At 42.6% G+C, this 24,903-nt stretch overlaps 1 protein-coding gene across 1 annotated transcript in view; it reads left to right on the forward strand.

Annotated features, from left to right (window-relative positions):
• The window catches only part of LOC122797706 (biogenesis of lysosome-related organelles complex 1 subunit 4-like), a 181,850-nt gene extending 165,432 nt beyond the window's left edge, over positions 1–16,418 (forward strand). Inside the window, exon 4 of the mRNA XM_044066240.1 lies at positions 15,599–16,418. Coding sequence (XP_043922175.1) covers positions 15,599–15,700 — 102 coding nt within the window. The 3' untranslated portion in view covers positions 15,701–16,418. The remainder of the gene's footprint in view (positions 1–15,598) is intronic.
• Positions 16,419–24,903: the final 8,485 nt, after the last annotated feature.

The following is a 24,903-nucleotide window of genomic DNA, read 5'->3' on the forward strand; positions in this document are numbered from 1 at the left end:
TGGAGCTAGAGTAATGCTCCCAGTCTATGTTTGGGTAGTTGAAGTCGCCCAATATAATGGTGTTTGGAGAGACCTTCATATTTTCCAGTGTTCTCAGGAAGGCCGATTGGGGTTCCTGGGTTTGGGCGGGTGGTCTGTAGCAGGCTATAAACTGGAAGGCAGTTTTACCCACTGTTAGTTTCACATGGATAGTCTCTGATGCTTCTTGCTGTTCCACCAACCTGGAGGTGTGGGTATCTTTGACGAATATTGATACTCCCCCAGCTTTTGTGGTTCGGTCCATGTTTTGGGGCCGAAAAACATGGTATGAGGTATAACCTGGTAGTGTTGGGGTGCTCTCGGGAGCCTTGAACCAGGTTTCTGTTATTGCACAGATATCGATGTTCTCCATGCTAAGGAGAGTTTTGAGTGCTTGCATCTTGAGGTTTAGACTTCTGGCATTGAGGTTTAGACTTCTGGCATATAATATATGTATGTAAATATATGTACGTATATGTGTGTGTGTATGTGTGTGTGTATATATATATATATATATATATATATATATATATATATATATATATATATATATATATATATATATATATATATATATATATATATGTATATACATATATATATATATATATATATATATATATATATGTAATATACGTATGTATGTATTTGATTCTGAAGACATCTCTAACAAGATTTCAATGGTTAGAATGAAAATTTTGTTCAGTCCTACTCTGCATCATTCAGTACACACTTTCTTGAAAGTCTGTGAGCATGATATTTGGAGATTATTGAACATTAAGTAACACCAAATGGTTCAACCTTCCTAAATCTAAACAACTAGCTCTTCGTGAGCTCAGTCATGATAAAACTATCAGGATAATGAAGGCTGACATGGGTATGAGCATAGTACTCAAGTCCCAAGATGACTGTTATCAAAATGGAAAAAGATTTAAGTAATGATTCATTCTGTGTCCCCTCCAACCTGATTACAGGTAACAAGCAATTTTCCTACATTGACAAAATTTTTAAAAGACTAGAGTGTAACCAAAACATCTCACTTGAAGAATACATTTACATGCAAGTCCCGTGTCCTTGTTTGGGTAAACTTTTCGGCATCCCTAAGTTGCACAAAAATGAACAGGACCACCCGTTCAGGCAAGTGATATCTAATAAGCGCACCAAAACAGAGAAGATCTCGGAATATCTGGACATCATACTCAATGCCCTAGTGCAGGCCACTAGTTTCATACTCGACGCCCTTGTGCAGGCCACTAGTTTCTACCTTACCGACTCTTGGGACTTTTTAGACCGGGTGCATAGAGCTGATCTGTCTGCCAACTAGTCACCCTTGACATAGTGGCCCTTTATACCAACATCCCACACAGAGAGACTTGAGGCACTTAGACTGTACCTCTCCAAGTATACCAAATTTACCATCTCCAGGATTGACACTATATGTGAACTTATGTCAGTGGTGCTTCTCAGTTTTTCCATTTTAACCAAAAGATTTACCAACAGATATGGGGAAGTTGCTATGGGGTCCAAGATGGCCCCAGCATATGCCAATCTTGTCCTGAGTACCTGGGAGTTGGAAACTACCCACCTACATGTTTTTCGATCAGTGCACCTCTACAAGTATTGTATAGATGTAGTGTTTGTGTGGGATGGCACGGATGATGACCTCTCTTCTTTCATCGAGGATGTTGCCCTAAGTTTAATGTTCCTCAACTTCACCATCTCAGGCAGATAAACTTGCATTAACTTTCTTGATACCACCATCAGAATCCAACAGAACATTGGAATCTAGCATACACAGAACACTTACAGGAACAACTTTTTGGATTTTAACAGCCAGTAACCATTTTTCTCCAAAAAGAATGTGCGTGGACAGTTCATCCGTCTGTCTCGCATCATAAGCAATGATGCAGAATTCCAACAAGAAGCCTCCTTAAGACTATGTTCTTAGCTAGAAGTTATCCCAGTGTCCTAATAGACTCTGAACTACAGAGTAGTGAAAGAGAGACCTGACAAACATAAACCCATAACCATTTTTGGCCTCTCCAACAGCAACATGAATATGGACACCAAGGTTAGATTTTGCATTTTTCGTCTGCCCATCAGTATGGACAAGCGTGCGATACAAGAGATTATTTTTAAGAACTGGAACATATTCTCTAGTCAGGATGTACTGAAAGAAACACTTGGAGATCAACCCTTGTTTGCTTATAAGAAATCCACTCCATTGAGATCCAATTTTGAGAACAGAGACCTTCTGTTTTTGCTAGGTGAAAATATGACTATGGGTACACCAGGGATGTTTACATGCGGTCAATGCATTATTTGCCAACACATTCTGACCGGGGACCCTTGCACCTTTCCACACTGCAACTACAAAGTTACCTTTAGACAACATATGGATTGTCACACTGACTGGGTTTTATATGCAGCCATCTGCAAAAGATCCTCTGCTTTCTATGTGGGAAAAACATACAGAAATCCCTCTGATAGAGCCAAGGAACACCTAGCTGCTGTCAGGAACAGAGACAAAGGGGTTTGGAGGGTGGCCTAATGGTTAAAGTGTTTGCCTTACAAACACAAGGTGCAGGGTTTGAGTCTCACAAGGGATAATTGGCTAGACTTAAAGTGGCTTGCAAGGGCAGTTAGCTTAGTACTAACTTATGAACATATAAAACTGGAATACAGTAAAATATTAGTTGATATGACGCTTATAGGAGCATAGTTATACTCAAATGGAATCAGCTGTAAGTAAATATTGAGTAAGGGATAGTGAATTAATTACAGGATAAAGATGGCTACAGGTTATGAAGGAGTATTGAGGAGGTCCAGGCTAAAAGGAGATAAAGTAGTGGAGAGGGGTGGATGATAGTCGGATAGCACAGATTGTGAAGAAGTCGCTGTATTGTGGCCAGTTAAGAGTGGTGACAGGGTTTGTGTCACCTGTTTTGGCTCAGACCACAACGTCCCTAGTTGCCTTTTTTATGCTAGTTTTAACACAAGGACTATTAGGAGTCAGGCTGAATTTTTATCGAGATTCCTGAGTCAAGAATATTCTCACTCTTGTCCACTGGCGTCTGCCAGTTATTCTGAAATTGAGCAACCTAGGTGAAAGAAAGAAAAAAGAAACAAAAACTTAGGTTTTTGGGCGACAACCATTCACAATCTGCCTCTCCCTCTAGGTTTGTGATTGTTGAGGTAGGTGCGCTATTGCAGTCCCTTTCGGTGTCTAAAGGTTGTGTCTGAAGGTGTGACGCAGACCTCTGTCGAGACCCATTTGGATTCTAACATGCTGTGTCTGTCCCACCTACTTCTAAGCAAACCCTTGCATATGGCTCATCCGTCGGGGCCGCTCAGCAGGCCTATGCTTCCGAAGAATATTTTTCTACCATTAATGCTCCACCAAGGCCTCTGCCTGCACTGGAGCTTTTTCACTCTTCCAGAGATGCAGGCACCAGGTTGCCGGTTGCACTTGGGCCTAAGGCCGAAGCCACCCCAAAGAGAGGTACTGTGGCAGGGCCTTTGTTTAGTCTTACTGGCTCTTTTTTACTGGGATCTCATCAGAATTTGATTGGAGTAGCTGAGGACCTGATTTCTACCGTTAGATCAAGACATCACAGGGGATGTCTCACCAGGAAAAAGGAAAAGGGGTGCTCCTTTTGAAACTTTTCCAGACCCTTTTCAATCAGATGGAGATTCACACCTATAGAAGTCTGGGTCCAAAGAATGCCCCTCATATACATCCTCTTAGTTGATTCAGAGGGGTGCCTTCCCACAGAGGATTTCACCTTTGGGGAGACCTCCATGATATGTGACATGTTCAGTGGGAGGCACAGAAATGTCCCCAGTCCAAAAAGAGAGTTAAGGAGTTCTTGGATCTAGCTGAGCACAAACCACTGTCTATTCCCTCCATTTTAGAGGTTGTAGAAGATATTTACCAGGATTTCTCCTTGAATCCTGTTTCACTTCCCCCTGGCCCACATAAACCAGACATGTTTTATTGGGTACAGGATTCCCACCAGTACCTTTTTAAAAATCCCTCTGCTGACCCTGAGCTGGTGAATCCAGGGCTCAAAGGGGCTAAAGCCAGTATATCCAGAAACCCTTAGTATGGCCCTTGATTGGTTTGAGGAAAAAGGTATATACTTCTGCCACTCTTATTGTGAGGGCCTCGGCTGTCAATTCCATATGATCAAGTATCATCAAACTGTTTTATTTTAGCTGAAATAGAAGTTCACCTCCTTGGAGAATAAAAACGTTTCCAAAGAGCTCCTAGATCTGTCACTCCAGTTCTCAGGTAGACAAACATTCATTATACTGTGGTTATGATGCCATGGAAGCTTCTTGCAGGGCAGCTGTCACTGACTCAGTTATTAGAAGGCATGTGTGGCTTAGGGAGCAGTCTGTTCCTGACCATGTTAAATCCAACCTCCTGGATGCTCCCCTGGTCTTAAGACTTTCTCTTTGGCCCTAAGGCAGAGGCAGGTCCCAAAAAGATGGAGGCCAAACCCTTTGCAGTGTATGCAGACTGTGAGGGACTTCAAGTGCAGCCTCCTAGGTTCAGTAGGAACTTTCCAACTATGCACTGGTCATTTCCCTTCAGGCCTAGGGGTAGACAGAGGAAACCACAGTGAGATAGAACCCATAGGTAGTGGCAACAGCTGCAAAGAAGCAGGCATTGGACCTCTTAGGCTCACAGGCAAGGGAGTTCTAAGTCCCAAGCCCCTGCTAAAGAACAACTATGACTCATCCCCCCACCTCAAGACTAGGAGGGAAGGTCTCCACTCTAAATAAAACTGGGCCCATGTCACTTCAGACAAGTGGGTTCAAGACATTTTCAAAAGGTTACAAACTCACTTTCAAAGAGCCTTTGAAATACTTAGGCTATCCATGTGCTCCACTAAATCAAAAATCAAAGGCCCGTGTCCATATTCATATCTTCTACACTCAGGGAGCTGTGGAACCTGTTCCAGAAGATCAAAAAGGCAAGGGATTCTACTCCAAGCTATTCCTGGTTCCCAGAAAGGAAGGCTCCATCTTGGACCTGTCCAACCTCAGTTTCTCTCAAGCTGTTATCCATGATAAACTCCTCAAGCCTTCATGGTCTCACTAGACCTAAAAGATGCATATGTGCACATTCCAATTCAGAAGTCTCACAGAAGCTTTCTTTGTTTCAGGGCAGGCTCCAGTCACTATCAGTTTTCAGCACTGCCCTTTAGCTTACCTACCGCTCCAAGGGTTTTCACAAAGTGTCTAGCACCTACAATTACTTTCTGCAGGACCAGGGGGTCCAATTGTACCCTTACCTGGGCTACTGGCTGATACAGGCCACAGACCTGTCAAAACTCCAAGGACCTGAAGTTCCCCCAAGATCTCCTGTCCTCCCTGGGATTCACAATAAATCTCCAGAAATCCAACACTGCCCCAACAAAAAGAATAGTTTTCTTGGGGGCACTCCTGGACTGTCAAATTCAAAAGGTATTCCTTCTTCCAGACAAGGTCGTCTTTTTGACAGACTACTTCCAAAAAATCCAGCAGAAGCATTGCAACTCAGCCAGAGAGTTTATCTGAGCACTGGGATATGTGACATGTATCCTTATGGTTCCCCTAACCAGGCTACACATGAGGAAGCTTCAATGGTACCTCAAGAACTTATGGTGCCAGACCACTGTCTCTTCAGTCCGAGATGCAGCTGATCCCTTGTCTCAGAGTTTGCATAGTGGATACAGGCTTGTACCCCAAGTCAGGGCCTTCCCTTCAGTTGCACTCCACAGGCTAAAGCCTCACATGGATGCTTCAGAGACAGCCTGGGGAGCTCACTTGCAATACCTCCAATCACAAGGGAAGTGAGGGGTTCAGTTCAGGGACAGGCGCATCAATTGGAAAGAAGTTATGACGGTCCAAAAAGGCATGATAGCCTTCAAAGAAAAATGGGAACCAGGGGTACTGTTAATAAAAACAGTACAACAGTCATGATGCATAAACAGGCAGGGAGGCGCGCACACTTATCCCCTGTGTCTCCTAGTGATGCAAGTCTGAGAGGTTGCATTTCATGGCACAAGCCAGTGCTGTAGCAGATCACTTCAGCAGAAACTTGATGTACCCCCATAAATGGCATCTGCATTTGGAAATGTTTGTCAGCATGGCTCAGAGATGGGGAATCCCACAGGTAGACCTCTTTGCCAACAAGGAAAACTCTAGCCTGAAAAAATTCTTTGCCATGATCAAACAGAAATCTGCCTGGAAAACAGATGCCATTGGACTCGCCTCTTCATTTATGCATTCCCCCCTTACCCCTTCTGCCTTGTGTGCTTCTAAAGATAAGGGAAGAGGGCCCAAGGGCAGTACTGATGGCACCAAACTGGCCCAGCCAACACTGGTAGCCTGTCCTCCTCGAGCTCACCAATCAGTGCCCATGGCTGTTAACTCAGAGAGTAGACCACCTCACTCAAAACAAGAGAAGGATTATATACCCCAATCTTCAGATGCTCAGCTTTTCAGCTTGGATAATTCCGCAGCACCTAGCTGCATCATTGCCCTAAGTAAGCAAGTGCATGACATTCTTTAAGAATCTAAAAGGCCTAACACTAGAAAATCATACTTGGCCAAATGGAAAAGATTCTCTCTTTGGTGCCAGAAGCAGCACCTCAATTCCAATGTGGCACACAGTACTACCATCCTAGAATACCAGGCTAAGTCGGATAGATAAAGGCCGTTCCTACTCCTCCATTAAAATTCATGCATCTGCCATTTCGGCCTACATTCTTAATCTTTTTCTCCAGTCTTTTCCAATCCCCCCCTTAAAACAGTTTTGTAGAGGAGCATTCACATTAGTCCTCCCAGAGGGAAACTTACTCATCCATGGTACCTCAACTTTGTTCTAGCAAATCTGACTTTCCTTCCTTTCAAACCTACAGCTTCTGCTCCTCTGAAGTTTCTTAACTGGAAAACAGCTGCTGGTTATCATCTCAGTCAGGAGATTTGAGTTGCAGGCCCTCATGGTAGTGGAACCATTTGTCATCTTGCAGCAAGACAGGGTTTCCCTCAGAACTAATCCCTCTTTCATGCCCAAGGTGGTCACTGATGCTTCTCTAAATCAAGCCATTCTTTTGCCTCATTCTTTCCCAGCCCTCAGAACAAAGGGGAAGAATACTTCATTCTTTGGATGTGCACAGACAGCTCTGCTTTTATCTGGACAGGACAAAAGCCTTGAAAATCTGACCAGCTTATTATTACCTTTGCCCCTGGCTCTGAGCGGAAGCCAGCTTCTAAACAGAATATCTCTGAATGGATCTCCCACTGTATCTCTTTCTTTTAGGTTACACTCCACAAGGGCCACAGCTACATCTGCTGCCTTTCTAAAGGGAGTCCCTACTAATGACATCTTGGAATCAACCACCTGGTCATGTGTGCATACCTTCAAAAAAAGCTGCCACTTGGCAGCCTTTAAGTCTAGAGCAGGATTTACAACTGCCATCCTGCAGAGCATCCTCTCCTTAATCTCATTCCCCCCCCTCAGTTCAGCTTTGGGAATCTTCCCACAAGTCAGGACTACAACAGTGAAACACGATGAACATAGTGCAGTTGTGTACACTTATCACAAATGTAGAAGTTGGCGTGTATTCACTGTTGCAGTCTTTCCCTCCCTTCTGCCCCCTTAGCCTACTAATAATCCACTAATCCAGCCAAGGGACCCTCCTTGGCTCCCCTGCTGTAAGGGTCCTCTTCCTGTCCACTTAAGGCTTCTCCTGGTAGAGGACAAGAAAATACTGAAATCATGATGCAGGCTGGCTCCCTTTTATACCAGAGCATACTGACATCGGTCAGGGTGTCCACCAGCTCGGGAGGTGGAAAGCGTTTTCTCTGGTAGTTGGGCCAGCTGAGGGCTTTAATGGCAGGAAATCCCACAAGTCAGGACTGCAACAGTGAATACACTCTAACATGTACACAACTGTACTTTGTATATTTTGATGTAGTGAAATGGCTGCGATTTATGCCTTTGTGCCGCATAAATGTTTGCAGCTGCCCTGGTTGAAATAGGTGGCATTTCCTCCTCTAAAACCTTTTTTCCCTTTGGAAATCTGTTTCCTTTCAATTCATGGTCTAGTTTTTCTCTCCTGACAGTTGTTAGTTGCTTGAGCATCTCCAAGTCACTTTCAGAAGTTATGCTTGTTATGTTTAATTCTTAATGGTGTCAGTCTTCATTGGATTACCCTTGCCTGTAGCCATGTTAAGATTTCCTGACAACTTTCATGTTCCTCTCGAGAGGCTGTAAACTTGGTCCACTTGTTCTATAACTTGCTTGGTAGTAAATGTTATGCAGCTTCAGTCTACCACAGCTTCTGAACTGTTGCTGAAGCTTGGCAGTTGCATTAGATTTACAACACACAACACAATTCCAGTATCACATAGTCCCACCACATCAGCGAACCAAACACATAAATACACAAAAACATACTCGGAGGCTCTAAATAAAAATCTACCTAAGCAACAGAGACCTCCAAAGCAGACATCCAAGCAAACGCTACCCCAAAACAAAACGCGCAAAACACAGCCCACAAAGTCAGTGTGCCAAACAGCCACAGCCCTTAAGGCTGAATAACACACCTGATACTCTTGTAATAGGTGACTCTATTGTCAGACACACTGACGTCCCGCTCACCAGGCTGAATAAAGAGAAGGTCACAGTGAGCTGCCTGTCGGACGCTAGGATCTGCCACATAACGGTAGCACTCGGGTCACTCCAAAGCAAATACAAATATGACTCAGTCATTGTACATGCTGGTGTGAATGACCTGAGATGTACCTCTCTGGACTACATGAAAAGAGACCTAGAGGAGCTCTCTGATCATGTAGCCCAGGCCGGTATGACCCTGACCTTGAGCAGCATCTTACCCTCACCCAGAATGATGCCACAGTACAAAGACAAAATGATCGATTTTAACAATTGGCTAAAATTTTGGTGTCATTCAAAGGGGATCCAGTGTCCGTCAGCCTGGGATGACATGCTCGACAAGCCACGTTGCTTCGCTAGGGATGGCTTGCACTTGCCACCACTGGGCTTTCGGATATTGGCAAAGGCTCTTGCCACCCCCATAGTGCCTTTTTTAGGCAAGGCTCTAAAGTCAAACCCACCTCCATAGACAGCACAAGAAACAAGAAACTAAGGGTAATGCTGCTAAACACCAGAAGTCTTAACCTCAAGATACACGCACTCGAAGCTCTCCTCAGTATGGAGAACATCGATATCTGTGCAGTGACAGAAACCTGGTTCAAGGCTCCAGAGAGCACCCCAGCACTACCTGGTTATACCTCGTATCATGCTTTTCGGCCCCAAAACCTGGACCGACCTACAAAAGGAGGGGGAGTTTCCATATTTATCAAGGATATCCACACCTCCAGGATTGCACGAAGTATCAGAGACCATCCATGTGCAACTAACAGTGGGCAAGACTGCTTTTCAGTTTATAGCATCCTACAGACCACCCTCTCAAATTCGGGAATCCCACTCGGCTTTCCTGAAAATATTGGAGAACATGAAGATCTCTCCGAACACCATTATATTGGGCGACTTCAACTACCCAAACATAGACTGGGAGCACTACTCAAGCCCCAGCACCTTAGGCCAAAGGTTCCTGGAAATTATAAACTCAAATGCTATGGAACAACTAGTCACCAGTCCCACAAGAGGGATAACATACTAGACCTGATCATTACCAACATGGGGACTCTATGCTCCACACCTGAAATATACCCCTCATTGGTAAGATCAGACCATAAATTAATTTCACTGGATGTCCACATCCCGACCCCACCCCCAGCCCAGAAAAAACACAGTGAAAAACTTCTCAAAAGCTAACTTCTCAAAATCGAAGTGGAATCCTTCAAGGCCCCAGGGCCAGTGGAAACTACGGCCCAAACTGCAAAATCCTATATAAACGCATTCTACGGATATCTCCAGGAATGCATGAATCATGCTATCCCAAACAAAACCAAAACCCAAACATCCAAAGGCAGGCGTCCAGTCTGGTGGACCCCAGCCATAAATAAACTGTACAACAGAAGGAGGAAGATACTACATGATAGAGCAAAATCCCTAATAGGGAAGGCATCTCTAATCAGTACTACCAAAAAATTACGATCCCTCATAAAATCCTCCCAAGGCCAGCTTCGAGAGAAAATTGCTCAGGACACTAAAGACAATCATAAGGCTTTTTTCATTTATGTTAGGAACCTGGGATGCAACTCCCAGACTTGTTCTGAGTTGATTCTAAACGACACAAAATACACTGAACCCACAGACATCGCCAATATCCTGGAAGACAGGTTCAGTGCAAACTTCTCCACCCCCTCCCCCCCAAAAAAAGAGCAAGTATCTATCCCGGCAGAGGGCTGCCTCCCAAACATCTCTGATGCTCAGGTGAAGGCTGCCCTCTCCAAAGCAAAAAACACTGCTTCCATGGGACCAGATGGCGTCCCGGGTTGCGTCCTACATGAACTCCAAGAAGAACTAATCCCTCAAATAAAACAGCTGTACAATCTCAGCCTCACTACAGGATATGTGCCCACAGAATGGCGTACAGCAACAGTGGTCCCACTCCACAAAGGTGGAGCCTCTACGGACCCTTGAAACTAATCGCCCCATAAGCCTGACTAGCTTAGTCTGCAAGGCTATGGAGAGGATCATCATGGAGCTTATAAACAAAGACATTGGGGACCTACAGACACTAGATCCTACCCAGTTCGGCTTCGTCAAGGGCAGATCCTGCCTTTTGAACCTGGTTGACTTCTTCGAAACAGTCACCAAAGCCGTAGATGAAGGGAAGGTAGTCCACACAGCCTATCTGGACCTAGCAAAGGCATTTGACACAATACCTCACTCGGGCATCATAGATAAGCTATCCAGCTTAAATACAAACCCCTATGTCACAAGATGGGTCGCAAACTGGCTCAAAGACAGAACCCACAGAGTGAGAGTTGCTGGAGCCATGTCAGACTCGAAACCGGTCACAAGTGGCGTCCCACAAGGTTCTGTCCTGGGACCGCTCTTGTTCGGTATATACTTTGCTGAGGTACAGGCCAATGTGGGAGGACTATGGCTCACCAAGTTCGCAGACGACTGCAAACTAGGCACCATAATCAACTCTCCAGCTGACACAAACATCCTTCAAAAAGGTCTCTCAGAGACGGATAACTGGTGCCAGAGCCATGGTCTAAAGCTAAATGCCAAAAAGTGTATAGTCATACCCTTTGGCAAAAACAATGTGCCCACAAATTACCACATAGGCGGTAACGCATTAAATACAGAGAAAGAAATTAGGTATCTGGGGACCCAAGTTGATAGCAATCTCTCCTTTGACAACCACATTGCCAGAGTGGTTAGAAAGACCTTTTACATAGCCCACCTCATCATGAAAGGATTCACCTCTAGATCAAGAGAGGTAATCGTGCCCCTTTATTCATCCCTCATCAGGCCCATCATAGAATACAATGCCCCTTTTGGGATGTACCTTACCAGACACCTGCAGCAATTAGACCCCAAAAGTACCTCACCAAGAGGATCAAGGGACTCAAACAGTTGCCATATGCTGCTCGGTTAAAAAAACTCCAGCTCTACTCAGTTGCATACCGCCTACTTCGAGGCGATCTATGCCTGACATATAAAGCTATGTCCAGTCCAGAATTAATGGACATGCTCCACCTCAGTAAATCTAAATCCCTTAGAGCCACACGCTCGAGGGACTTGAACCTCAGCACTGAAATAAATAGAACTTGCTGGAGGGATAGATTCATAACCCAGAGGCTCCCTTCGCTCTGGAATAGAATTCCAATTCATGTTAGGCAGAGCACCTCACTGAATCTCTTCAAGAAGAATCTTGAGTGGATGGGGGATCGTAGGTTTGTCCCGGGGATTACTTCCATGTCACTATTGGAGGCACAGCAAACTAAACCTTAAAAAGGGCACAGTATACTCAAATCAAGGGGTGGCGTAAGCCATACAAAATCGGGCTAGGCTTATAATTGCCCCAGGGCAGATAGCCTAGTATGAACCTATGAACAGAACTTTGCATAGCTTGAGCTCATATGCCTTTTATTGCCATGTATCAATATGTAATTGTGACTTTGTGGTTGTCAAGTAGGCATCTTTTGCACCATAGATTACCACCCCCCACCCCCCCACCCCAAATACCAGGTTTTATCTTACAAGAGAGTCCTGACTAGGAGTCCACCTTTTTCTGGGGTCTTTCTTCTCGACTTCCATCCATGATCAGTTAGCTTGGGACTCTGTCCTTTATTTGAAAGATATGAAACTTTCAGTATTCTGTGTAAAAGTTTTGTACTTATAATTTCATATCTTTTACCATTCTGCTCCTTCTCCAGCGTTTGGGAGTAGAGGAGGCTGTTTTAGTATTGTATTTTTTAACAGCTATTCCCAGTGTCCTTTCTTTTGCTGTTTCCTTGCGGTCTTTAAAGATCTGGAAATATGTCCTCAAGCTCTATACATAGTGGTGAAGGAGGATGCGCAAGAGTAGCCTGGGAAATACGAGCCAGGCTAAAAATGGACCTGCCAGGCCTAGTCTTATAGGTGAAGGATATGAAATTGCCACACAGGTCTGTCGTTATTGTAAGTAAATATCCTTTGTTTGTTAATCCCATTCCATGACCCCACATAATCATAAAAACGTCCTAGCATTCCTTGAAAATATTCCTATAAGCAGTGACTCTTTAATCCTTCACTGCATAGACTGGGTGACCTTCCCTACCAGTGAAGGGTAAGCCCAGTGCTTCTTGGATTGAGTAAACTGATTCTTTGGATCAACTTGTCAACACCAGGGGGAGGAACATTCTTTGATCTGGTTCTCCCAGACTTGGCTCCAGTATATGTTCCCTCCTCCTGATCAATCTCTCATTAGTCAGGCCAGACCACCTACTAGTTATCTGTACTTGCAGAATATCCAACACCACCCCATCCTCTTTAGAGACGTCAGAAAGGGTAACTTTTTAACTTTGTTTGACAAAATCTCTAAATTCACCCACAAGAGACTCCACAGTTGACTCGGTATATGCAGGCATCTACACTAATGTGTATGCTCATTTAGACAGTTGTAAATTCAAAATCAAAACACCTTGGTTGGTCAGTCAATATGAATAAATTGTAACAGAATGAGGAAGCTGCTCAAATTACGATGTGGGGTCAGAACCTCTTAGCATGAAGATATTGAAAAAAAAAAAAACCTTACTAAGAAACTGAAGACCACTATAAGGATCAGCGAAGTATCCCATGAACTCAAGCCAGCATCTGAGGCAAATGATAACTACAGGTTCTTCAGTTATGTTGAAAAACCAAGAAGTAATTCACAACACTGTTCCATACCTTTCCTTAATTATGCCTTTTACTAAAACATGTGAGATGTTAAAGTACCATCAGTCAAGTTTGTGGCCAACTTCTCTCTTGAAACTGTTGTCCCAGCACCAGTCATCCCTGAGTCAGTCCTCTCCCCCCACCACTCACCAATGATCATATCCTTAAGGTACTCTTGAAGAACAAAACAACTTCCATGTGTCAAAAATATATCAGGTTGCCTAATGAGCAGTGTCAAACATGCACGTGCTGATCCCCTCCCATACACTGTTTAACCTAAGCCTTGCCACAGGTTTTGTCCCTTATTCCTGGTACACTGTGGTAGTGATGCCCCACCAAGGACCCTGGAAACTGTAGACCCATCAATCTTTTGAGTCTTATCTTTAAAGTCGTGAAGTATTCCATCACCGACCTAGTCAGTCATGACATCAAAATTCAGGTTATACTCTCTACCTGCACATTTTCAATGAACCAAGAAATGTAGTGCCATCCTGTTCAAAAAACAGCAAATTGTTGCAACATACTGCATTAACATCCCCTCTATCATGTGCGTCAGTGACTAAAGACTAGGTCGTGAAGGCGGATACCTTCCCTTTCCTTCGATCACCATTTGGCAGCTGTAGTTAGGAAATCCTTATACGTTTAGCAACTAGTTGACAGACATCTCTTCTAAGACCAGGGAAGTCATTGTTCCCTTGAACTCCGCCCTTCCCAAACTCATTATAGAGTGTAATGTACCCTTTTGCATGTAACTTACTAGACAAAAAAGCTTGGAAAAAAAATCAGAGGTTCCTAATGAAGGCAATCCTGGTCCTTAAAAATCTTGGCTACTCGCAGATGCTGGAATCCATATGTTTGTAATTCTGCATCTTATAGACTCCTGATAGGAGATCTGTGCCTTAACGTACCTTCAGGGACCCTGTTATCCTTTACCTCATTTTTCTCTATGTGAAATAGTGCAGCTAGCATTAGAATAAGAACTCTCAACTTGCATCAGTAACTAGACCTAGATGGGAGGGAAAGGTTCATTACCCAGTATCTCCCCTTGTTCTGGAATAAGCTCATCCCGCAGGTCAGACAGTATGATTCCCTGTCATCTTTCAGTCGTAGTTTGGCCAGCTGGGTAGGTACCCTTACATATAGGTTTAAAGTCCTTGCCATTCTTGAAAAGCACAGCAGAGCCTGAGGATTTTTATTGGCAAGGTGCGTGTGTGTGTGTGTATATATATGTGTGTGTATATGTATATATGTATGTATGTATGTATATGTATATATATATATATATATATATATATATATATATATGCATACATATATAAATATATATATATATATATATATATATATATATAGTCGTTTCATGAAGTCAGTTATCAGATAATACAACTATATATATATATATATATATATATATATATATATATATATATATATAGATATATATATATAGATATATATGTATTTTCAATAATACAACTCTATATATATATATATATATATATATATATATATATATATATATATATATATATATATATATGTGTGTGTGTATGAAGAGTCGATAATGTCTGCTTATTGACTGTATTCAGAATACATATTTCTACTTTCTTTTCCTTAAGAAGGGAGGATAAATCAGCACTATCAATTAACTTTTAAAAATGTAAATCATCATCAAAACTTGTTCAGTTTAACTTTTTTTTGTTTCTTTGGTTTGTTAGAAGTCTGTCCCTCCCTGGTGTTACTTATCTATTAGCCTTCCCTTCTGGGTTTTCCAGTTTCTAGTTGAGTGGAGGCTGCAAAGAGTTTACAGGTGATCTGTTAAAGTTATCCTTAGGAGATAGTTTGTGGTGTGGCAGGGCTACCATCTGGCTTCATGAGGGTGTACTTTAAATTCTCCATTCTGTGGACTAAATATTCATTAAAGATGGAATATTGCTTCTGTGTTTCCTGAGATTTGTCTTAAAGCCCAGGTTTGACAAGGCCTCTGATTATGCAGGGTTTCTTCCTAAACTCTGTGGCAGTATAAAGTTGATTTATGAGTAAACTTATTTTTCAGTTACAGCAATACAAATCTAAAGTGTCTGAGATGTAAAAAAAAAAAAAAAAAAAATTGCGGAATTTATTATTTTTTTCTTTATTTTTACTCTGTTTTGTTCAGTGTGCACTGTTGTGTGCGGTCTGAATGACAATAAAGTTGACTTTGACTTTGACTTTTAACAGAAAATGTCTTCTCCAAAGCGAAAGCAGCCTCATTATGAATCTGCACCCATCTTCCGAACAGAAGATTATTTTCCCTGTCGCAAAGAACAGCCAGAAACATGACCACCTTATTGTTTTCTGTAAGTGGGTGTAAAAATCCTTTGTGCTGGAGCTGTTGAGCCTTAGAAGATGGGGAAACAATAAGCTAAAAGTATTCACAAATGACTACCCTTGGCAGTGGTAGTGTGTCATGGAGCATAATCGGAAACATATTCACAGATACCTGGAACTGACATGCAGTGTTATGAAAATAATTTCCATGTGATAGACAATTGGAATTTGACGCATTATTATAAAGCAACATTGTACTGTCTTTGTATAGTTGTACATTGACATTATTACAGCTTGTGCAGTAATTCATTTGAAGTCTTTTTTTATCGACTGATTTGGCTTTCTGTAGTACCAGCACTTGTTCCGCAGTGCAGAATTGTTTTATTGACTGAACTAGAGCAGTGGCATTAGAGAGTTCATTCCCTGGCCTTTCAGCAAAACATTATTGTCTGCAGTTAGCCACTCAGTAAGTATTCCAAATCAAAGACCATATGTGATTCTCAGAGGAACCTAATGGAATTTTGCATCATATTGCCTGACTAGAAACTGAAGGTATAATTACTTAAAAGGTGCAGACATGAACTGCAGCAGCTGATATGCTGTTTGTACAGTTGTTTTTGATAAAATTCTTGAAACACAGATTACTAGGGGTAGTACATAGCAATAAAATGGCAATTGTTAAGCGAGATTTAATACTTTTCTTCCAAAATAAATGGAACAGTGCAATGTATTCTGTTTTTTTAGAATGTTCTCGGCTGCCTTTTTTTTTTTTTTTTTTTTTTATTATTTTTCTTGGTCGATTGATGTTCTTGTATTTCTTCCAGCTCACATCATCTGCTGAATTTGCATTGTTTAAAGTTAAGTACCTGTAAAAAGGGATCACTGGTCTTGTTTTGCTTCCTTTTCTCGACCCATGGTTTAGCGGAAGCCTTCCTTTTGCTCTTCTACTTTGATTGCCCTGATTGAAGAGTTTGGGATGTTGTAGTACATAAGTAGTCACATTCTAAATGTTTTTTGTGTGTGTTACCACCATGTAAGTAAGGTACGTAGATCTCACGAAGACACTCTTGTTATTGCTACCAACTCCAGTGAGAAGAATTTTTATTAGGCAAGTGGCCATTGTCTGCTAACAAGATTGTTCTAGGCCCTAGATTATTCAGGTTGTTAACTTTATTTGCTAGCAGATTTGTATGGAGGCAATCACTCTTGTTTTGAGATCTCAAAATTGAGCACCACCTGTCTCGTGAATGAGCACATGGATAACAGTCTGTCATTGCTGTGCAGAGCAGGCCTTCCAAGGCCTAACACAGGCCTGCGAGGCTGAGATCAGGCTTCGGGTGTCTACTGCATTTATTTCATGCAAAGCAAAGTCTGACTAGTTGCGACAGTTGAGCTTGGCTCCCTCAGGCCTTCTTGCATGTGCTAACCCCTCTGTAATCTTTAGTTCATTAGAGACTGGAGCCTGCATGAACTTGCTGATGGTAGATAAGTAAACAGTTGAGGAAGTGACTGTGCATGAAGAGCCTGTCATCCCTAGTGTCACCTTCAGTGGATGCTGCCCCTTGCACTAGGGGCTATTTGCTCACACTAGTGATTGTGAATTTTGTTCTGCCTGACTTTGTTTAGAAGAACAGATGAAATTCTTGGAATAGTACTTGGAGCAGAGCTCTGCCTCATCCTGTGTGTTTTCATAGGCAGGACAATGTGAGGGAACCATGTACACTGTTTCTGAAATGGACAGGAGTAAAAACCTCTTCATGTTCCCTGATGTCATTCCAGCCTTGCTAACTTTGGTGTCTGGAGACATAGGGATACTGGGAATCTGTCCCAAGATGGCAGATAACCTCAGTAAGCCTCCCTTGCTGAAGGATACACAGTTCTTGTGTAAATACTGTTGAGCTGACTTCTGGATCACTTCTTCAGCTCAGCATAGGATTTGTAAGACTGTAGCAGTTGACCTTATTTTTGCTGCACAAAATACAAAGCTGTGGATAGCTTTGGTAAAGGGTTATAGCTTTGATATCAAGACTTTTTCATGTACCACACTGGCCTTTGAGAGTTTCAACATTCCTTCTCACCTGCCCCAATGTCAGCCTTTTTTGGTGTAGACTCAATAAATCTGTGGAAAAGACTTCTAGTCCAGCCTCATCAGGTATGTTTCATGTAGCCTCTGCTGTAACTTTGACTTTGCAGTGACAGATATGTCAGGTATTGTTCCTTGTGCTGGATTGTGTGGTTGAGGCTGTTTTCTGAAGTACCACCAGACTGTCCTACATATATCTTGCAGTGAAGGATGTGTAAAGGTTATAGAGCACTTTTAGAAGAGAGGAGATTTGCCTTCTAATTACCCTATAAGGAAACCCAGTGCTACTAAGAAGAGACGAAGACGGCATCTTTAGATGCAGAGGAAATGTCCAAGCAGAAGATCATCATAAGGATCATTGATTCAGTGTATTCATAAGTGAATGTAGCCTCAGGTGGATGCTGGTCTTAAGCAACAGAGCAATTTCCTTTTGATAGGTTACAAGATCGCCTTTAGTGGCATGGTTATCAACAAGTCCAGCTCTAGTATGATACGTACCACATGCCATCTTCATTTCTTTTATGCTCTATAGGTGACCATCTGTTTTGCTGAAAATTCACTGATCACTTCACAGAGCTGACAGTGGTCAGCATCCTTTGGGTTTTGCCATTGTGTATTCTGCTTCTCTGCTGTTCTGTTATATATTTGGTATTTGGCCACCATTGTTTTTGGTGGCTAATGAAATCTTCATAAAAAATCAAAGGGAAAGATTTGCTGAAATGATCATTAATAGTAGCATCTTTTTTGTTCAGGCAAGTAACATGATGTGATTGTCTGTGAGCAGTAAAGGTATCTTACTTAGAAGGGCAAGAAACTTTAAAGCCTCCATAGACCACTCCAATTTGGATGTTGTCTCTATGAACATTCGCCTCTCTCCCTTGTAGGTGAACTGTTCAGTATTATAAAGTCCCGTTTTGAGTGTAGGAAAAAGCTCAACAAGTACCCCCAGTATCAATGCAAACATCAAAAGATGAGGTGGAAGCAGAGTGCAGAGCTATAATGAACTGGCCAACCAGCTGAGGCCTGAGTTATCCTGGGATGGTTTATTTTTATGGTTTGGTTTCTTCCGTCGACTCTGCCCCTGTGGAGGTTGATTTGAACATGGCGTGTACTGACAGCACACCAAACTCAGGCAAAAGGCAGCTTTGTTATACACTTTTATGGTGTTAAAGAGGTGAATAACAAGTATTATGCATATTTTCAAAGCTGTTGCATTGTAGTATTGCACTAGGATGTCCACAGCGTCCACCACAGAACAGCACTGGGGAAAGGTAACATCTTTAAAAAAAAAGCTATAACATACTTCTTGCTGCCACATAGATGCATATACAACCTGCTAGTCCATCAGAGAAACACAAGTTCTGGCTGCTGTCTGTGCAGCAGTGGTAAATGTTTCATGGCTTTCAAAGCCATAAAAAAACTTCACGTTCATACCTTTTTCTTTCACTTTACCTACATTGGAGTACCTGGAGCTCTTTATATTACAAAGAATTATGATTTGGGTGTCTCGTGCTGTGTGTTCCTGACATGGATGTCAGGATTCACATTTAATCCTTTACTTTGCTGAGCTCTGAAGGTGAATTTCTTTGTCTCTGCCTCAAGCACACAAAATATTTATTTATGATTGAAATCCCAGTCATAAGTCATAATTCTGTTGTATGCCGCAACCAGATGCCAGTCTCTATTTTAAAACATTTTCCCTCTTCTGCCAATGGGCAGTATTCTAATAATGTTGATGGATGATTAGGTGAATTGGGCATTAGTACAGATAATAACCAGGGTTCAGCCACTGCTGTATGCTCAGGTAGACCCTTGGCTCAAAACATCTCCAAGGTTCAGAGGTCCAAGATGCGTATGTCCCAAGATATGGATATCTGGTACCATAACTCTGTTTTACATTTACAAGAGGTGTGTGGATGAATACTACGCAACACCAGAAAGGGCTGCCACTAATTTTGTCCTTGAGATCCCCCTTGTCCATTTTGGAGGTGGATACCATAAAGTAGAAGAAAGAGGACTCTTTCCAAAAATAGCCTTATGACTCAGAAACAGAATTAGAAGATCTGGGTTGCACAGAACTTTCCCTGAAAGTAACAAAGGTAAAAGTATCAGGCTCCTCCAAGGACACCTTTCATGTGAAAAATCATTTTAAATGGGATCAGAGACACCTAAAATAAGTGTATTGAGCTCTTAATTGTTTGTCTTTCGGCTTTTCCCGGTTAGGGGTCACCACAGCGGAACTCCGGTCCGCTAATGATTGGCAGTAGATTTTTACGTGCCGAGTTGCCAGCCCTGACGCACAACCCTCAACAAAGGTACACCCATTCACGCAGTCTCTACACAGAATTGAGCTCTTAATAGAACAGCCCAAATTCTTCACTGATTACCATGCTATTGAAGCTTACAAGTATGTGTTGGAGAAAGCTTCTTTGTAATTTGATATTTACAGCCTTCTGCCCCATATAAGCTTGATAGGTTCTGCAAGGTAGGGTCCACTGTCAACACCTATTCAAGAAGCATGTGCAAATCCAGCAGTAGTCTCACTAGAACTTGCAAAAAGTGCAGGTTTATACCAGTTTTGAACACTCCTCTCATTGACTGGGAGAATACTAGACAAGTTTGGTAAGTTGTGCACTTCACCCCACATTTGTATACGAGCAACCTGTTCTCAGTGATAGTGTCACAGAGATATTGTAAAACTAACTGAAGATCTAGCTGAGGGCATTTAATACAGCTGTTTAAAGGGTAATTTGGTCAGGCTGTCTCAAGCCATAACCAAAATGAGTGAACATGATTTGTGGGTATGATATTGTCAATGTTTGATCCAGGACTGTTGCTAGTGGAATTTTGATTAGGAGACTTGCATGACTTCATATTTTTCCACTCCGAGATAATTTAAAAAGGAGGCTTAAATGCATCCTTTAATGAAAGCAGTGTTTTGATCCCCCTTCACTGAAGATCTTGAAGAATTTAAAAGAAAATTGTAAGACCATGTGGTCAGTAAAGTAACTTTTCTATCCATGAACACTTTACAAATTGCCCATTGAAAGACTAGCAGTTTTATGATAGGTTAAGCAGGGCCATTGCAAACCGTGAATATAGTTTGAGAGAAGGTGGCAGACTTGTAGAGAGACACTGCATCAAAGCCAGCAGGGATGTTGGCCAAGAAGAGATCTTCCATCTACTAATGAAGCCACAACTAACTGCAAGTGCTCCCCTACTCCTTACCATACCTCCTTTTCCTCTGTAAAGTGTTTTATGACTTGCACTGGGAAACTCAAGTTTTGTTGCATCACTTGAACGATTGGGAATGTCTTAGAAGATGCCGACTCTATTTCCAGAAATACAATTGCTTCTGTTGTAATGAGATGGTTTGCGTTGTTGCATAATAACCAGAATTTTTCTGAGGATTTAAGCAATGAGCTTTTGAATGTTCCTTTAAGTTCTGAACTTCTGTTTGACTTTGCTGCTACCCATATTCTCAAACAGCGGGACGATGGCAGTAAATTGATGCATGAGGAATCTAGAATGTTTAATATTCCCATGTTCTCCCTTGAGTCCAACTTCAAAGGGCAGAGCAAACAAACATTCTAGCTTAACAAGTGTCATGATACCAAGTGGAAATGGCAGAAGGATAATACTTTCAAAACAAATGAAATTAAAGGGGTTCCTTTCTCCAGATAGATCTTCCCCTGCTAAAGGAAGACTATGCCAAGACTCTGGGCATCCTGTCCCTCGTTCCTTTTCACCTTCCCCCATGCTTTAGCTCAACCCAGTAGCCTGGTCACAAATAATCTTATGCAAGTGATGCTGAGAATAATTCTGTAAAAGTACTCTTGTCAGTGGGCAGGTAATTCTCCTCCCTTAAGGAACGACCCCTGCACCCTCCATAAGGTGCAAATGGAGGTTATAGAATCAGTTCCTGCACCACAAAAAGGAAAAGGAGATTACAATAGAATCTTTTTGGTACCCAGAAAAGTAGCTGTTGTGGAGACTAGTGTTAGATTTGGTGTACCTAAATGTACCTAAATACACCAAAATACCTTTCTGAAAGTACCAAAATTCATAATACTCACCCTGCAGACAGTCTCCCCCTTCTTCTGGACCACTGTTTCATTGCTGATCACATGTTAATTGCTCCAAAGTTCAGTTAAACCTACAAATGTCCTGTTGTCTTCCTGGTGTGTATGATGAACACAAAAAAGTATGATCTTTCTACTTAAAAGACCTTGTCCTGACTGTTCAGAGATTTCTGTCTTCAAAAGAAGCCGTCTCCACAAGACAGTTCCTCAAAATTGTAGGCCTCATGACATCAGTGTCATGACACTACTGGCCAGACTTCACAAGTGAGAAATATTCAATGGTACTTAAAAATGGACCCAGCACCTGTTTCCCTTGGAGTACCAGTGCTGGACTTTGCAAAATGCGAGTTGCAGTGATGGAAGGATCAGATGTCTCTAAATCTAGACCATACCCTTTTCCCTACAGACCCCTATTCAGTTATTCCAGACAGACTTGTCAGATTATGCATGGGGAACAGTGTACAAGAGCAAGGCAAATTGGGTCCTTTGGACACCACAAAGCACATAAATGTCAAAGAAATGTTAGTGATTCAGACCTTACAAGTTCTTCAGCATTTATGGTCTCCAGGTTTTCATTTATTGGTCACAGACAACACCATGGTCATGTGGTACCTGAACAAACAAGGGGGTACAAGGTCATACACATTTTTCTGGCTGGCAGTGATGGCCTTGGAGCTAGCCTTACAGCATTCTCTGATGCTTCAGACCTCGTACATCACATAAGAGCAAAACATAGTGGCAGACAGACTAAGCAGATCCAGAACTGACCCTCACTAGTGGGAACTCGGGACAGAGGTCTGCCTGGAATTGGTCCAGATGTGGGGAACATTTTTCAATAGATCTGTTCACCTCGTTTCAAAACAGAAAGTTGGAAAAAAAATCTGAGACAGCTTTGCAGCCTTGCTTGGAGGACAAAAGCATTCCCATTCCATTGGACAGGAATGTTCCTGTATGCATTTCCACCCATTCCACTGGCACCCAGGGTACTTATGAAGATTCAAAAAGAAATACCAAAGGAGATTGTGGTGAAACTCCCCTTTTGGCCCTGGCAAAGTTGGTTCTCCCTTTTAATGGAATTGACCAAGGGCAATTACCAGAAGCTTTCTCACACACTGGATCTGCTCACACAGTGTCTGGGGTGAGTGATTTTATCTCTATTCCATTTATCACTTGTTCTGTGAGGTTGAGCATCAGGTGTTGAAGGAAGCAAGAAAGCCCGCAACTAGAAAATCTTAAGTTTATAAATGGAAAAGATTTTCAAGGTTGTGCTTAACAGATATTAGAGGGCCCAGTATGGTGTCTACCCCTTTGGTTTTGACATATTTGTGTGAGCTACTCAACAGTGGCTTATCTTATGCATCTGTCAAGGTGAATCTTGTGGCTGTATCAACTTGTCTCCCAATGGATCTCCCTCTTTCATCTTTCTGTGATCAAAGGAGTGTTGCTCTCGAGATCCCCTTGAAGGCAAACTCCCCTTTGGGGTCTCAACTTTGTACTTCAGAAGTTGACCATATCTGCTTTTGAACCTGCTTTTCAGGATGATTTTGAGGTCCATCACATGGAAAACCTTTTGCTCATTAGTCTGACATCTGCAAGGTGAGTTTGTACCCTGCAAGTTCTCATGGTGGAACAACCAAATCTGATTTTCCACAAGGACAGGATTGCTTTAAGCACTAACCCTTCTTTCATGCCAAACATGGTTTCTGAATTTACCCTGAATCAATCCATCAACCTCAGTTTTCTTTCTGGAACCTAAAAATGAGGGGGAGAACATACTGCTTACCTTCAGTGTACACAGGCAGCTCAGGTACTACTTTGACAAAACTAAGCTCTTCAGGAAAGATGAAAAGCTCTTTATTTCCTGTTGTGGGGGCTAAGAAGGGTCAACCTGTGTCTAAGCAAGCAGTTGCTTTTGAGTGTCCTCTGATATATTTTTCTGTTTCCCATGGGAAGGTTAGGGCAGATTTCATCCTCTTCTGTGGTGCATTGGAAGAGAGTGGACTCTCGAAGCATTCCTTTACAAAGCACTACAGACTGATTTTTTTCTTGAGTTACAGAGTAGGCTTTGTGAGGACCATTCTCTAGGGGCTCCTGGATTATCCTTCCTCCTCCCAGGTAGGGTAAGCTTTGGGAATCTACTCGTATGCCACTGAGGCAGTGTGAATGATGAACATAGTACAGATGTTCATCGTGCATACAGCTGCAGTAATCACAGATGGGTTCTCTGCCGTCAGGCGGGTCCTCGGTCGGCCGAATTCCAAAGTCTAGGTCCGGCGTCGGTTGTTGTCGCTTTCTTTCCTGACATCAGTGAGGCAGGGGTATACAAAACACAGCCAACGCCATTTTCTTCAGTCTTTTTTGCCGCACGGTGCCTGAAGCAGAAGCAGTTCGCAAGTGCCGGTCGGCCAGCTCCTGAATTTACGAAAAATTGGAAACCAAAGTCTTCTTTAAAGCCAAGTACCCCGTTGGGGAAACTTTTCTTGCCTCAGACCGATGTCAGAAAAAGTTAACAATTGTATTTCTTGTGGGAAGCAAATACCGCATAAGGATTTCCATTCCCTCTGCATACCTTGTTTAGGCCCAGACCATGACGTCTCGGGCTGTCGCTTTTGCGCTACTTTCAATAAACGCACTATTGGGCGTCGGACGGAGTTCGCCCAACACCTTTGGTAAAGCCTTTGATTATAAAATGTCGTCGGAGACTCCGACTACCGTTTTGTCCAAAAAATGCAAGGACAAGGACCAACACGGGAGGTCCGCGGTCTCCACCGACACCATGCCAAAACCGGCTACACGTGGTCCGGTTCTCAACGAGACGCCTATGCAGTCTCTGACTACCGACGACACTTCTTTGGCGGTGTCTTCTGTAACCGAGACCGCAGGTACCGCGGCCCATACCCAGACTACAACCACCGAAGCCACTGTGTGTTGAGCCTCCTAATGTGGACAGGTCCACTTCCACCCATGGTGTCTTTAGACCCTCATCTTCCTTTTCCATTAAGGCCTTTACTAAGTCCAAATCAGCCAGGCATCCCAAGAGGCCTGTTGCA

This window comes from Protopterus annectens, chromosome 3.part1 (assembly GCF_019279795.1).
Source record: "Protopterus annectens isolate FY-2018-M chromosome 3.part1, PAN1.0, whole genome shotgun sequence".
Lineage (NCBI taxonomy): Eukaryota > Metazoa > Chordata > Ceratodontiformes > Protopteridae > Protopterus > Protopterus annectens.